The sequence below is a fragment of the Oryx dammah genome, unplaced genomic scaffold (assembly GCF_014754425.2).
Source record: "Oryx dammah isolate SB20612 unplaced genomic scaffold, SCBI_Odam_1.1 HiC_scaffold_12, whole genome shotgun sequence".
In the NCBI taxonomy this organism is placed as follows: Eukaryota; Metazoa; Chordata; class Mammalia; order Artiodactyla; family Bovidae; genus Oryx; species Oryx dammah.
In genome coordinates this window covers 60,131,077-60,144,753 of record NW_024070196.1, presented here as the reverse complement: position 1 = coordinate 60,144,753, position 13,677 = coordinate 60,131,077, and the positions used below count along the sequence as shown (strand labels likewise).

Sequence of the window (13,677 nt, the reverse complement as noted above, 5' to 3'; positions counted from 1 at the left end):
CACAGGAGATCCTGGTCCGATCCTTGGGTCGGGAAGGTCCCCTGGAGGAGGAAATGGCAACCCACTCTAGTATTCTTGCCTGGAGAACCCCATGGACAGAGAGGAGCTTGGTGGGCTACAGTCCACGGGGTCGCAAAGAGTTGGACTCAACTGAGCGATTGAGAGCAGCGTGGCGGAGACGAGAAGACGGCTTCCTTGAGTCAGCCTCCATCTGCTTTAAAACCATGGATTTTGGGGTCTGTCACAACAAGGGGACATATACTCTAACTGCTACACCGTGTGTCTGCAAGCTCACCACAGCTGGCTATATTCCTAGCTGGCTCCTGTTCTTCAGTTGAGCACCACCAGGAGAAGCTGGCTAAGCCTCTCAGGGTATACAGAAGGTCTCGCAGCTCAAAACTGTTGCGGTGACATGTTTATTCCATAAGGGCTGGGCGTGGAACTCTAGAGTAGAAATCCTGGAGTGGGAGGAGCCCCACATCCTAGCTCCTCTGGGGAGCACAGTTTGAGAATCATTAGAGGAACCAGTGTTTTAGGCTATGTCTTCTCAAGCGTCCTTCCTTCTCCCAAGCAGTCAAAACTTTGACTGTGGGGCGGTGGCCAGTGTAGATGCCTGGAGGGAAGGAGGCCTGCCTTGTTCCAGCACCTTTCTGGAGTATTAGGGGTGGGAGGCTCCCTTCAGTCCTCAAGCCTGTTTCCTCACCTGCCTCGTCTCAGACGAGACTCAGCCCTGTGTTGCGGGGCGACACCCAGATGTGCAAGGTGGTGGAAGCATCATGGCCTGGAATCTTCTGGGGGTACCAGGAGAAGGGAAGGGCTCCTGACAGTTCCCAGGGAAGGAAGGAGCAGCTGCCATCCAGCAATCTGCACGACCACAGAGAAATGTTTGCTGTTGGCCTGAGCCCAAGGATGGGGCACCGCAGCCCCAGATGATCGTTTTCATGAAAGCTGCAATTAAGGGGAAATGGGGTCTATTAAGGAAGCTGGAGGGGATGTAGCCCTGGCTTCTGGCGATGCTCTAATTAGATCGCAAGGCCTCTCTTATTTTGTCGCTGAGCCAGAAGGTCCTGGGCTCGGGGCTTGCGCTGGGTGGTGGGTGATGGTGAGAGCCTGCCTGGGCTCGGGGGGCACGTCTGCTCCTAGGGGATTGGGGGTAACGACAGCGCCTGCTTGTCTAGGGCTTGCCACGTGGCAGGGATCACACTGTACCCGTTTGATCCTCTCAACCTCGGGAGTCATAGGGTTGTTGTTCTCAGTTCACGAATGAGAAGACTGAGGTTCAGAGAGGTCAAGGAGCAAGCTCAAGGTTGTGCTGTAGGTAAGCAGCAGAGCTGGGGTTCCAGCCTGGGGAGCCTGAAGGGGTCTGAGCAGAGGCAGCAGGGTGAGAAAGGCACAGAATGGGGAGCAATGCTGAGGTATGACCTTGGGGAAGCCACTCACCCTCTCTGGCACTGGCTTGCTGAGCTGTAAGATTGGAAGGGTTTGCTTTAGATCAGACAGACTTGACGTAGAGGGCCAGACAGTAAATATTTTGGGCTTTGCAGGCCATACAGTCTCTGTTGTATTAATAACTACTCAGCTCTGCTGAATCAGCAGGAAGGCAGTCTAGACCATCTGGAAACCAATGGGTGTGGCTGTGTGACAATAAAACTTTATTTACAGAAACAGGCAGCAGCTTGATCTGGTCCACGGGCTGCAGCGTACAAACTCCTGGTTTAGGTCACTCATGTTCCTTCTCTACCACTTCTTTATATCACATTCATGTTCTTAAGAATTTTCTTTATACAAATTCACTGTTTTTTTTTAACCTGCTCCTTACAGTTTAGCAAAACCATTGGCTTGATGAGCTAGCCGTGTAACATACATGTGAAAATAAACCCTTAAGTTAAAAAAATTAAAGCTCAGGGACTGCCTAAAATCATCTTGTGTACCATGGAAGGGGTTTTCTGGTGGTTCAGTGGTAAAGAATCAGCTTGTAAGGCAGGAGCCACAGAAGACATGCGTTCAATCCTTGGGTCAGAAAGATCCCCTGGAGGAGGGCATGGCAACCCACTCCAGTGTTCTTGCCTGGAGAATCCCAGGGACGGCGGAGCCTGGTGGGCTGCGTCTATGGGGTCGCACAGAGTCGGACACGACTGGAGCGACTTAGCAGCAGCAGCAGCAGCAGGAGTAACTCAGCACTCATGCCATGGAAGCCTGTATTCCATGCTTCACCAAAGTGAGTGTTAGTCGCTCAGTCGTGTATGACTCTTTCCAACCCCATGGATCGTAGCCTGCCAAGCTCCTCCGTATGGGATTTTCCAAGCAAGAATACTGGAGTGGGTTGCCATTTCCTTCTCCAGGGCATCTTCCCGACCCAGGGATTGAACCCTGGTCTCCCACGTTGCAGGCAGACGCTTTACCATCTGAGCCGCCAGGGAAGCCAGTGCTTCTTGAGACGTATGTATCAGTAGTTTTCTGCCCACTCAGGTAGTGGGGGCCAGACCCTGTATCCTGCCTGACTTTGAAGACAGCGGTTCTACTTTCTGTTTTCTCCATTGGGGTTCTGCCTGAGGCTTTTGCTTGGGAAAAGGGGTCCTGTGATCCAAAGAGTTTGGAACCCTATAAAAGTAGCTTCAAAATGAACTAGGAACTGGTGAGCTCCGAGGGAGGCCATCCCAGCTCTTCCTGCATGGGGCTCTGAGTACCACGCTGCTTTTTGGATTTCTTAAAGGGAAAAACATGATTTCCCATTACGCCTTTGACCCAGCCCTCTCCCCTGAACTAGAGATACACATCCACCAGGAAGCCCTCCATCTCCACCTGACGGCTGTCTCCAACCGAACACATCAAAAACCCAACTCCTGGCTTCCCTCTGGGCCAGCTCCTGCACTCGGCCTGTCTCAGCACACGCTGCCTTCTTTCTTCCAGTTGCTAAAGTCCCCAAGCATGGCTCCACAGAGCCTACAGCCAGACCTCTAGTCTGTCCGCTGGGCTCCACTTTCTGGGACCCTGTCACCTCTTCCGCTGGTCAAAGCTGCCGCATCTCCCCTGAATTACTGCAAGGGCTGTACCCCACTCCCCAAACCAAAATGAGCCTGCGCAGTGGGCTCTCCCACCCCAGGGACCTTGCTTCCACTGCCCTGCCACTTACCCGCTCCACTCTCACACCACCTCCTCAGGGAGCCCTCCCTTGGCCTTTCCAGACACCTCTGCCTGGATAGTAGCCTCAGGGGCACCAAAGGAGAAAACATTTGCTTGCTGTCTCTCCACATTCCACTGACAGCTCCTGGGGACCCTGGAGGGTTGCCTCCAGCCCCTAGGGCTGGGCGTGGCGCACAGACGCCTCAGTAAACACCTGTGGGATGCACGCACCCTGGTGTTCCGGGTTCAGTCCTCTCTGAGCCCCCAGGGATGAGGCCACGGGGCTCTGCCCTCGGGAGCCGACCGTCCTCCGGGAGTCTCAGGGGGTGCCCCATCACCCTGACTCTCTACCCTCGTGCCCTCCACAGCCACACTGAGCCTCCAAAAAGCTCCCGTGTAGTGGGGATTGATGGCGTTTGATGGTGTTAAAAACAGTATCAAAAAGCCTGTTAGGGGTTCATGGCAAGTAGATGCTGAGCAAGAGCAGCCTCACTGGGGGGAAAGTGATTTGATGGCTTTCATTCCAGCTGCCCTGAAGTTGGGTTTGGAGTTCTAGCACATGTTGGCCTTCCTTCCTGTGCCTCAAGCTCCTCATCTGTAAAATGGGGACAGGAGTGCCGTCCACCCACAACACAGGGCGAGGAGAGGAGGGCGTGCATTTGCAACCTGCACAGGGCCAGGCTCTCTGGCGAGCATGTGCTGCCTTGGGCAGAAAAGTGCGCAGCTGGGCGTGTGTCCCACGGGCAGCCCCTTGTGCTGTCACCTGGGGGTACGTCGCCCGTCCCTCTGATGCTCCTTTTCTGTACATCTCATAAATTTCCCTTTCACAGTGGCTGGATCGAGTGGCATCCATTCCTTCATCAGATATTTACAAGCACCTCCAGTACTCTTGCCTGGAAAATCCCATGGATGGAGGAGCCTGTTGGGGTCTCGAAGAGTTGGACATGACTGAGCGACTTTACTTTCAATTTTCACTCTCATGCATTGGAGAAGGAAATGGCAACCCACTCCAGTGTTCTTGCCTGGAGAATCCCAGGGACAGGGGAGCCAGGTGGGCTACACAGTCCACGGGGTCACAGAGTCGACACAGCGGAGCAGCTAAGCATAGCACAGGTGCCAGGAAGGCGCTCAGGTGTTATGAGGGCCATTCTAACAGGGGAGCCTGGACTGTCCAGTGTACAGTTAGAAAAAGTCAGCCTGGGGAAAGTGCTTATTTCAACAGCTGGGGCAACATGAGAGAACAGATTATTATTAAGCCAGGATTCCATTAATCTGCTATTATTAATACTGCTTAAAAAAATGATCGCATATTATTAACGAAGCTCAGCAGAGAGAACCCGAGGCTTTTTTTTTTTTTTGTGGGATAGGAGCACGTGTTCCATTTCTGCGAGGAGTACCAAAGGGTTAAAGTCATTTTCATTAAAATTTAAATTTCAGCAGGCACTCACTCTCCCTTCGCCGTCCTTTGAACATTTGACTGGCAACCATTTCATATTTCAATCTCAGCAGAACAAATTGAATTAGATGTTGAAACCAAACTCGGCTCTGTTCACCAAAGCCTGCATGCTCGGCTTGCACTAATCCCCTCCTAGAGGCTGCGGAGCTCGGGCGGGCGCTGGGAGGGACGGGTCCTGCCACAAAAGACAAAAGAGCCCAAGGAAGGCCGTGAAAGGAAAGGAGGAAAAACCACGGGGGCAAAGGCCGCTGGAGATTTGTCTTCTGCCTGGTTCGTGGGTCTCAGCCTGGGAGACAGACCCTTGTCTGGATCCAGACCATCCTGGGCACCCAGCGCAGAGCTGAGCCCACAGGGACCCCCAGTGTGCAATGGATGAATGACGCGGCAGCCGCTGGCTTTGAGGACTTACTGCACCAGCCTCTCTCTGCCTCTGGTCTCTGCCCTCCCTCCCACCCCACTCTCCTGAGACACCACAAGGTGCCTGGCGTCCTTCCCGGGGTCAAGGTGCTTCCGCTCGGACTGGGTTCTCTCTGGTCTCGTGATCCTCCATGCCAGCCCCTGCCTGGTGTCCAAAACTGCTGGAGGATGTCAGCTCAGCTCTCCCAGGAGGGAAGAGGCAGGCCTCACACCCTGGCATCACCCCAAGGCTGAGGGCCTTTGCCGGCAGGATGCTGACCAGGGCCTTTCTTTAAATGGCTCGGGTCTGTGCAATGGCCCAGGAGTGCTGACATAAGGACCTGAGCCTGGCTTACAGGCGATACTGGTAGGGGTGCTGCTGCCCACGGGTAACCCCAGGATCACAAGGGTTAGGAATGAGCGCAGCAACACCTAGGCAGTGGCTCCTGGGGGAGGGGCAACCGTGGGCCCTCCCGAGTCTACTGTAGGCTCTGTGAGGAGTGACTAAGTGCTGGGCAGAGGGCACCCCCTCCAGGCTGCCTTCCAGGATACCACGGCTCCTTCCCATCAAGCCCTGCCTCCTGCTGACTCCCACCCAGTCCTGCCTGTGCCTCCAGCGTGGGCCCAGATGGTCTGGCATGTACATGTGAGGTACTGACTTCCTTAGGCATTTCCTGGGTGTAGCCCCATAAGTTTTCTTTGTTGAATAGTAAGAAGGATCATAATTACTACTACTACCGTTGCTTATGGAAAAGGGGATGGCAACCCACTCCAGTATCCTTGCCTGGAGAATCCCCATGGACAGAGGAGCCTGGTAGGCTACAGTCCACGGGGTCGCAGAGTCAGACAGGACTGCGTGACCATCACTCACTCACTCACCATTACTTACGGTTCACTAGGTATGAAAAATCAAAGTGTTAGTTGCTCAGTTGTGTCCGACTCTTTGTGACTCCATGGACTATAGTCTGCCAGGCTCCTCTGTCCATGGAATTCTCCAGGCAAGAATACTGGAGTGGGCGGGCAGTCATTCCCTTCTCCAGGGGATCTTTCTGATCCAGGGATTGAACCTGGGTCTCCTGTAATGCAGCCAGATTCTATACCACCTGAACCACCAGAGAAGCCCAATAGTCTGCTAAATCCTTTCCTTCCATGGGGATCCTTTTTTTTTTTTCCTTTGGCTGCATCACGTATCTTGCAGGATCTCAGTTCCCCCACCAGGGACTGAACTGGGCCACAGCAGTCAAAGCACCAGGGAATCTCCCATCAAAGATCTTCTAGTTAGTCCTTACAAAAATCCTGCAGGGCTGGTTCTCTTTACACCCATTTTAAAGATATGAGAATCAAGGCAAGAGGTGCTGAGGTCACACAGGCAGTGGGTGGCATTGCTGAGATCCCAAACCAGGCCTTCTTGGACTCAGGGCCCATGTGTTCTGACCCCTGACCCCCTCTTGCAGGCTGACCCCTTGTGTTCTGCAGCAGGGCTGGGACCCTCTTCATCCATCAGAGGTGTCTCTCCCACCAGGCTCAGGGGCCTCAGCTGCCTCTCTTTCTCCCATCCAGGGCCCAGGTGTCAACACCCCGAGCCCAGAGGCCTTGTCCAGATACAGAAGGCCCCACTGCCCTCACACTCCCTGGGCTTTTGGCATCACCTGCCCTCTCCTGGGCACCTGCTCTAGCCTGGCCCCCATCAGGGGCTCTTCCTAGCTCTCCCTGGACCGTCTGGGAGGACACAGGCCCTTTGGGAAGGGGTGAGCCTGTCTCCTGTCTACATGAAGATGAGAAGGCTCATCCTTCTTCAGCCGTGACCTCTGTGCTTTATTTCTGGAATCTCTCTCTGAGATCTGCAGTGGTTTGGGACCAGTGACGTCCCATGATTATTCAAGCTCGCCTGAAGCCCCTCCCTGAAAGCCCCCTATGCTCCACCTCCCAGGTGAGCCCAGTGACCATCAGTCTCCCCACTGCCTTGGCTCAAAGGCGTGAAGTCTCCCAGTTCACCTGGCACACGCTGGATGGATTCCTTTTCCCTGAAATGCTTTCACTTGGTCCCTTGTTCTCAAAGCCTGCATGCCACAGCAAAGACCCGGTGCAGGGGTGGAGATGGGGCTCAGTATTCCTGAGACACCAGTTCAAACTCCAGGCCCTCCCCATGCCTTTCAGAGACAAGATGGGCTGAGAAGGGACATGGGGGCAGGGGCTGGGCAGAGAGACCAGCTGTGTGTGCTGCTTCCGATAAGGTGGTCAGGGGATGACTCTCTGAGTAAGGAAGGGAAGCTTAGACTAAGATCTGAAAGTGGCAGGTGGGGTGGCGGTGGGAAAGGACACAGTCTGGAAAAAGGTGGGGGAAGGGCGATGTCCCAGGCAGAGGACAGAGCAAGTGCAAAGGCCCTGGGGTAGATTGTGCTGTGAGGGCCAGAGGGCCGTGAGTCAGGGGCAGGGCAGATGAGACAGGGCCTTCTTGTCTTGGTGAAGAGGGTGATTTTATTCTAAGTGTGGTGTGGGGGTTGCCACTGTACCTATTATGATCCAGTTTATGGCTGTGTGTGGAGAATGCAGTGCTTCTGGGTAAGGGTGGAGTCTGCTGTTGGCATCTATGAGAGCCAGGAGTGGCACGAAGGTGGGGTGATGGGGCACCCTGAAATCTCTAGGGGTGTGGAAGCAACTGTTCCTATTTGTTTATGGTGGGGGGACCCTTCCACTCCAGTCAGGGAGCCCCCAGGGTGAGAGGCAGAGAGGCCAGGCTGGGGCGGGCAGGCAGGAAGGGAGGGGCCGTGGTCTCACTGTGTGCGGCCAGGTGAGTGGCTGGTTTCTTCCCTTGCGGCTCCCTCAGACCATCAGCTTCCTGACCCCCCTGCTCCCATGATATTCCTCAGCTTTCTTGGGCTTGGTCTGTGGATTGTGAGCTTTTTCTCTTGGACACAGGGAAGGTAGTAAGGCATGAAGGTCAAAGAAAGACTCAAGGCCTGGGCGTCAGACGGAGTCTTATCCTGCGGATCCCCAAAGCTCTCTGGGTCTCCCAGCACCCCTGTGACAGAGGCGCTGTCAGCACCAGCCCATTTCAAAGATGAGGAGACTGAGGAAGGTTAAGTCACTCAGGATGGTCTGAACGCAGAGCCCGAGCTGGCACAGCAAAACCAGGAGGTGGCAAACCCCTCTCTGGGGACGTTCTAGTACCTTCATCTGGGTCAGTGAGATCAGTGCCAAAGTCACCTCCTTCCGTGTCAGGCCTGCAATCTTATTTAAGGAGAATCCACATGGCCTGTAAGAGGATGAGCAGTGGGGAGGGAGGGTATGGACCTCAGCCCTGTCGTTCCTGGGACCCACGGCAACTTAGGAGCCTGGTCACTGAGGGTCCCTACCCAGACACTAGGGTCTGATGCTGGGGCTGCTGGGACACCCCACTATAAAGACTGGATGAGACACACTGGATCTGTGTCTTTCACTTCTGTGACATTCCTGGTATGGGCTAGGATGGGTTAGGAGGCAACTGCCTCCCAGGGAACTAGGACAAGCTCAGCCTCGCAGGGCGGTCAGCGTTGGGTGGTGTTGCCTGGATTCCAGGCTACTCTGGAAATTGCCAGATGTAGATCAGAAAGTCCTCCCAGAAAAAACACACAGAGCCAATTTTACACAGCCAGTCAGAAGACCCCAGGGCTCTGACTTGGAGCCCCCCAGCCCTGCAAATGAAGAGGGAAAGGAAAATGCTGATGAGTGCTTGCTCTGGGCTTTACTTGGATTGACTGGTATGATCCCAGCACCGTCTGTGAGGTAGGCACAAGATCACGCCCATTTTACACTGAGGCTCAGATGGAACCTTGCTGGTCCAGTTACAAAGCTGGGGGAGGCTGGGCTGGGATTCAGGCCCAGGGCAGATACGCTACTGCTCTTTCCTGTCTGTCACCCCCATCTTGGGGTGTGCTGGGCTGGGATCTCCAACAGGTGTGGGCATGTGGGTGCCCCAAGTCTGGGATGAGCCTTGGGACCCCGCTGGCCAGGACTGGGGACCTGCCCGCATTTTGCGGGGTCCCCGGCCCGTGAGCAGCGGGTGTCTGCCATTAGTGGATGCGACTGAGCTCCACCTGAGCTGGTGTCTGGGCTCGGAGCCTGGTGCTTTGTGAGGGGCCCCACGGTCGGCGAGGACGGACGGAGGACTAAACCACGGCCTGCGGTCCCAAGCGGTGAGAAGGGGCAGGACAGAGGCTGTGTTCCGGACTCTGAGACGTCCGTCCCTTGATGAGACGGAGGCGGGAACTCCAGCTTGGCAGCCCTAGAAGGGGACAAGAGAAGCTTCTGGAGCTGCCTTACATGTTTGGCACCGTGTCTGCGTTCTTTTTGATGAATTTGATTCTTTCTTGCTAAAGCCCTACGTGGTGGGAACCAGTTAGTGAGGCAGAGGCTGCGCCCAGGGAGGCGAGCTGACTTGGCTGGGGTCCCTGGTCTGTGCTGGCTGGAGTGAGGTGTGGTGGGCTGGGGGGCTTCACGCCCAGATGGCCCAGTTCCAGAGTGGCCATCACCCTGGGGATTGTTCTGGGCTTGTGGGCAGTGGGGCCTGAAGGTCCTCACTGCCATGCAGTTGCCTGCCCTGGAGTGAGCACCCCAAAGTCCCTCTGTGCTCTGACCTTTGCCCCAGGTGGATGGGGCCCTGCCTGCATCTCGGGGTTGCTGGGAGGAGGAGCGAGCCGTGGGACTCGGGGCTGGGAGGTTTGGCCACTTCCGGGTCCCTGTGCTGCTGCGTGGGATGCCCCAGCGTGGTGGTACCCAACCTGCTCTCTGGGCCTCCAATGCCAGGCACAGGGCAGGCGCAGTCAGTGCCCGGGATGCCCGGGGCTGTGAGCTGAGACCCTCGTCCCCTCTGACCTTGGACCAGTGGAGCGTGGGGCTCCCACCCCACCACCCCAGCCCTCATGGTACGGGGTGTGGAAGCCGGCGCGGCTGTGCCCGTCCCTAGGGCCCCACCGCCACGTACCCTCGGTGCCAGCTCACAGCTGAAGGGTCTGCTCCTTGCTGTCGTCCTCACTGTCTTCCAGCTGCTCCAGGATCTCATCCAACACCACAGACCGCTTTTTCTTCGGGGGCTCTGTGGGAGCCCAGATGGCAAGAGAGGAGGAAAGAACAGCCGACAGGGTTGGGAGGCGGGAAGACAGCGGGGACAGAAAGCGGGAGGGAGGGGGAGGGCAAAGCCGGGGCGGGGGGATGGGGAGGAGAGGGGGAAAGAAATTGAGAAAGACAGGGAAGTGGCGGGAGCCGGGAGAGCAGATACAGACATGGAGGCGAGAGAGGAGGCAGAAGAAATAAGACCAGACAAGAAATGGGGGGGTGGGAAAAAGGAGGATCAAGGTGGGTATGAGAAAGGGGAAGAGAGCACAGGGAGGAAGACAGAGAAACGTGGAGGGTTAGTCTCTGCTTCACCCAGAGGTGGCCCCTCTCCCAGTCCTGCCAGCCATCCCTGCCCATCATCCACCCACCCAGGAAAGAGAGGGAGGAAGGCCTTCCCAGCGGGGGCAGAGGTTAGAGCATCTCTGCAGGGGGTGTAGAGGGAGCCAGAGGGCCGGAGTCAAGTGAGGGCAGAGGTTAGGGAACAAGTAGGAACTATTCCTGTTGGCTTGGAGGTCATGGACTCTCAGTGGGGTAGCAGGCAGCTGGCATACGGCAGGTGTTCAGGAAATGGGGGGTGACGAGATGCTCAAGGACTCCAGAGGCGACATGGAGGGAATAACAATTAGAGGTGGCTTTAGAGAAGAGGGGTTATTTGACTTGGGCTTTGAAGAATGTGGAGGAGTTCTCTGTGAGAAGACGGGGAAGGGGACAGAGATGCACACTGTGGAAGGATGGACGTGGCAGGCTCAGCAAAATGTATGTCTTCCGGGTCCCAAACACTCCTGATGATCTGCTATGCGCCACGGCTCTCGCTTTCTCCGCGATCCCACAGGCAGCTGTTGTCACTGCACAAGCGCGGGACTGAGTGCAGGCAGCTAGGCCTGAGGTCTTGCAGCCAGGAAGCAGTGCAGCCAGGACCCAAGACACAGCAGAGCCCATGGTCTTTCCTATTTTCCTAAGTCTCTGGTGCTGCCCAGAGATCGCCAGGGAGACAAAGGGTAGGAGGAGAGAATGCGCTGGTCCCCTTGCATTAGGCTCTGAGCTTAGACCGACTCTGTCTGTCTCCTGCTAATCTAACCACTCATTCATGGTGGGCTTGTTTAGAGGCAGCTGTTAGAGGCTGTCCCAATCCCCTCTCCTCCTCTGGCTCTAACAACACCTCCTCTGTGAAGTCCTCCGGGTAGAACTAATCGCCCCCATGACCCTTAGTGGCCATCTCCTCCGCTGGGTCATGGGCTCCTGCAGGTGGCGGGTCTCCCCAGAGCCCAACGCTTGCCCTGGAGATGAAGCATCTTGGGTCTCTTCCAGGTGGTCGTGGGAGAGTGACTTGGTCTCTGAGGTTATTTCGTCATCTCATTCCTATGAAACTGACGCCATCACTGGCCCTTCTCTTCTCCATGACTACCGGCCTGACCCGAACACTCATTTCTCAGCGGACTCCTGGCCTCTGCGCTCACCCCTGTGGACATCTACCCTGCCCCCAACGGCTGCCCAACGGATCCTTCTGCTCCTGCTCTGCTCCGGGAGCTCTGCTGAGTGCAGAAAGGCCGTCCTAGGGCATCACTGGACTGGCCCCTCCCTGGGTCTGCTGGGTGTGCTTCCACCCCGAGACTCCCCCTCCCACATCTCCTCCCCAGTGAGGACCCCCTGGCTACCGTCTACAGGACCCCCTCACTTTGAAGCGCTTCTCACCACCGATGGTGCGCGTTTCTTCATTTGGGGACAGAACTGTCCCGTTTATAGCCGTGTCTCCTGCCTCAGCACACTGCTGGGTACCTCGTGGGGGCCCATGAACAGCTGTCGAACGGGAGGCTGAGCAAATGGGGTAGGAAGGGGCGATGTGGTGGAGCTGGCCCCTCGGAGAAGGTGAAGAAGGGGTGGGGGGCCCGCATGGCCCGAGCCCCACGCCAGCATCACCAGCATCGTTAGTCACGAGGAGGAGGAGGGAGAGGGAACTGGAGGGGCTAGGAGCTGAGGTGGTCACCTGCAGGGCAGTCAGCCCCTTCCTCTCCTCACTCCGGGTTTCCTCATAATCACCAGAGGTGCACAATGGTCTCTGGAAACGGAATTTGTGGGCAGGTAACAGGAGCCGGGAAATGGAAGCAAAGAGAGGCTGCAGGCCTGTCACTGACGGCCCCCCACTCAGTGACTAACAATGGGGTGGGTATGAGCGCTGGGAACGACGCGTCCCTGCTCTCCTGGGCTGGCCTGGGGTCGAGGGGGTAGCTAGTGGCGGCCAGCGGTAGTCCTGACGGTGGCAGCTACCGTCTTCACTTTGGCAGAATTGTTTCTTCTTTCCCACAGCCTGACCCACCCAGGGGCGCCCTGCAGGTGGTTACTGTGGCTTACATTCCCGGTGCCCCCAGTGGCCAGCACAGGGCACCCCCAAGGGCGCCGGACCACCTGGAGGAACCTTTCAGAGAAGCACGGCCCACTGTCCAGGGGCCTGGGGGCTCTGAGGGCCCCCTGCCACCCGAGTGTCCCCAGCACCATGCTGGCCTAGTCTTGCCAGACTGAACCCTGTGAGATGGGAACCGGGGTGATCTTATCCCAGGGCTCAGCACACAGTAGGTCGTCATCTGGCAAACACAAGAATGGACAAATGAACAGGCAAATGAATAAGTCCTTCTTGGGCACTGAGGTGGGGAACTTTTAAATAATAAAACAGCAGCTGTCAGGACAATAATTAAACAGAGGCGGGACAAGAGGTGCTGATCCTGGGGAAACTGAGGCCCAGTGGGGGCATGGCCGGGAGAGGAAACACACAGGACAGGTACTCTAGAAACAGGGCCGCACCTGGGTCTCACACAGCTCTCCTGCCCCCTGGTGTGAGGCCACTGCCCCTATTTCACAGATGGGAAAACAGAGGTGCAGAGAAGCGTGCGGCACCCGAGACCCCCCCGCTGACACGTGGCAGCCCCTGGCTTCCATCTCAGACAGTCCAGTTTGCAACACGCATGCTCTGTTTTGGGAGGGAGGGGGTGTCTCCCAGGGGGACCCCTGGGAAGCGGGGATATGTGGCAGGGCCCAGGTCACCCAGGACTCTGTGACAGGGCAGGTGGTCATAGTTTGGATTGAGGATTGGCTGCATTGGCCTCGGCTCTTCCCGAGCTGGGTGACCCTGGGCAGGGCACGTGCCCGGTCGGGGACTGAACCCCTCATGTATAAAATGGGGGGACATGGCTGTTCCCCTACCCCTCTTCTCTGCAGCCGCCTTCCGTTGTCTTCCTGACCTCCCCTGAGGGTGAGGGCTCCTCCTTCCTTTGAAAACACCTCAAAGCCCCTGGACTTGTCCCCAGCACCTGTCGTAACTGAGGTCAGGAACGGCGGGACTGACCCTGCAGCCCCAAGCACTGACTGGAGGCTGGAGGCTGTGTGCCAAAGCCTGAGCCCTTCCGGGCCTCAGTATCCTCATCTGTAATATGGGCCACTAGGACTGCCCATCTTGGGGCTGCGGTGAGGACTGAAGGAGAGAAGAGAGTGACACCAGCACCTAGTGAGGACTCCACGGCAGTGCCGAGACCACCGCCTTTGCTGCTGTTACTCACATCAGAGGCGCTGACGTAACATGTCCCTCTACCATCAGGCCAGGGAGCGCCACTGGCCGG

The 13,677-nt window shown here is 56.6% G+C and overlaps 1 protein-coding gene across 3 annotated transcripts in view; it reads right to left on the bottom strand.

Annotated features, from left to right (window-relative positions):
- Positions 1-8,674: 8,674 nt before the first annotated feature.
- RBM19 (RNA binding motif protein 19) overlaps positions 8,675-13,677 on the bottom strand; it is a 121,641-nt gene continuing 116,638 nt past the window's right edge. For 2 of the 3 annotated variants that reach the window (XM_040251645.1, XM_040251644.1), the window contains exons 23-24: positions 9,939-10,049; positions 8,681-9,239 (exon numbers count right to left, since the gene is read on the bottom strand). In XM_040251645.1, the coding sequence (XP_040107579.1) occupies positions 9,952-10,049 (98 nt within the window). In that variant the 3' untranslated portion in view covers positions 8,681-9,239; positions 9,939-9,951. Of the gene's footprint in view, positions 9,240-9,938; positions 10,050-13,677 lie in introns of all 3 variants that reach the window. The other variant, XM_040251643.1, reaches the window with a different exon arrangement.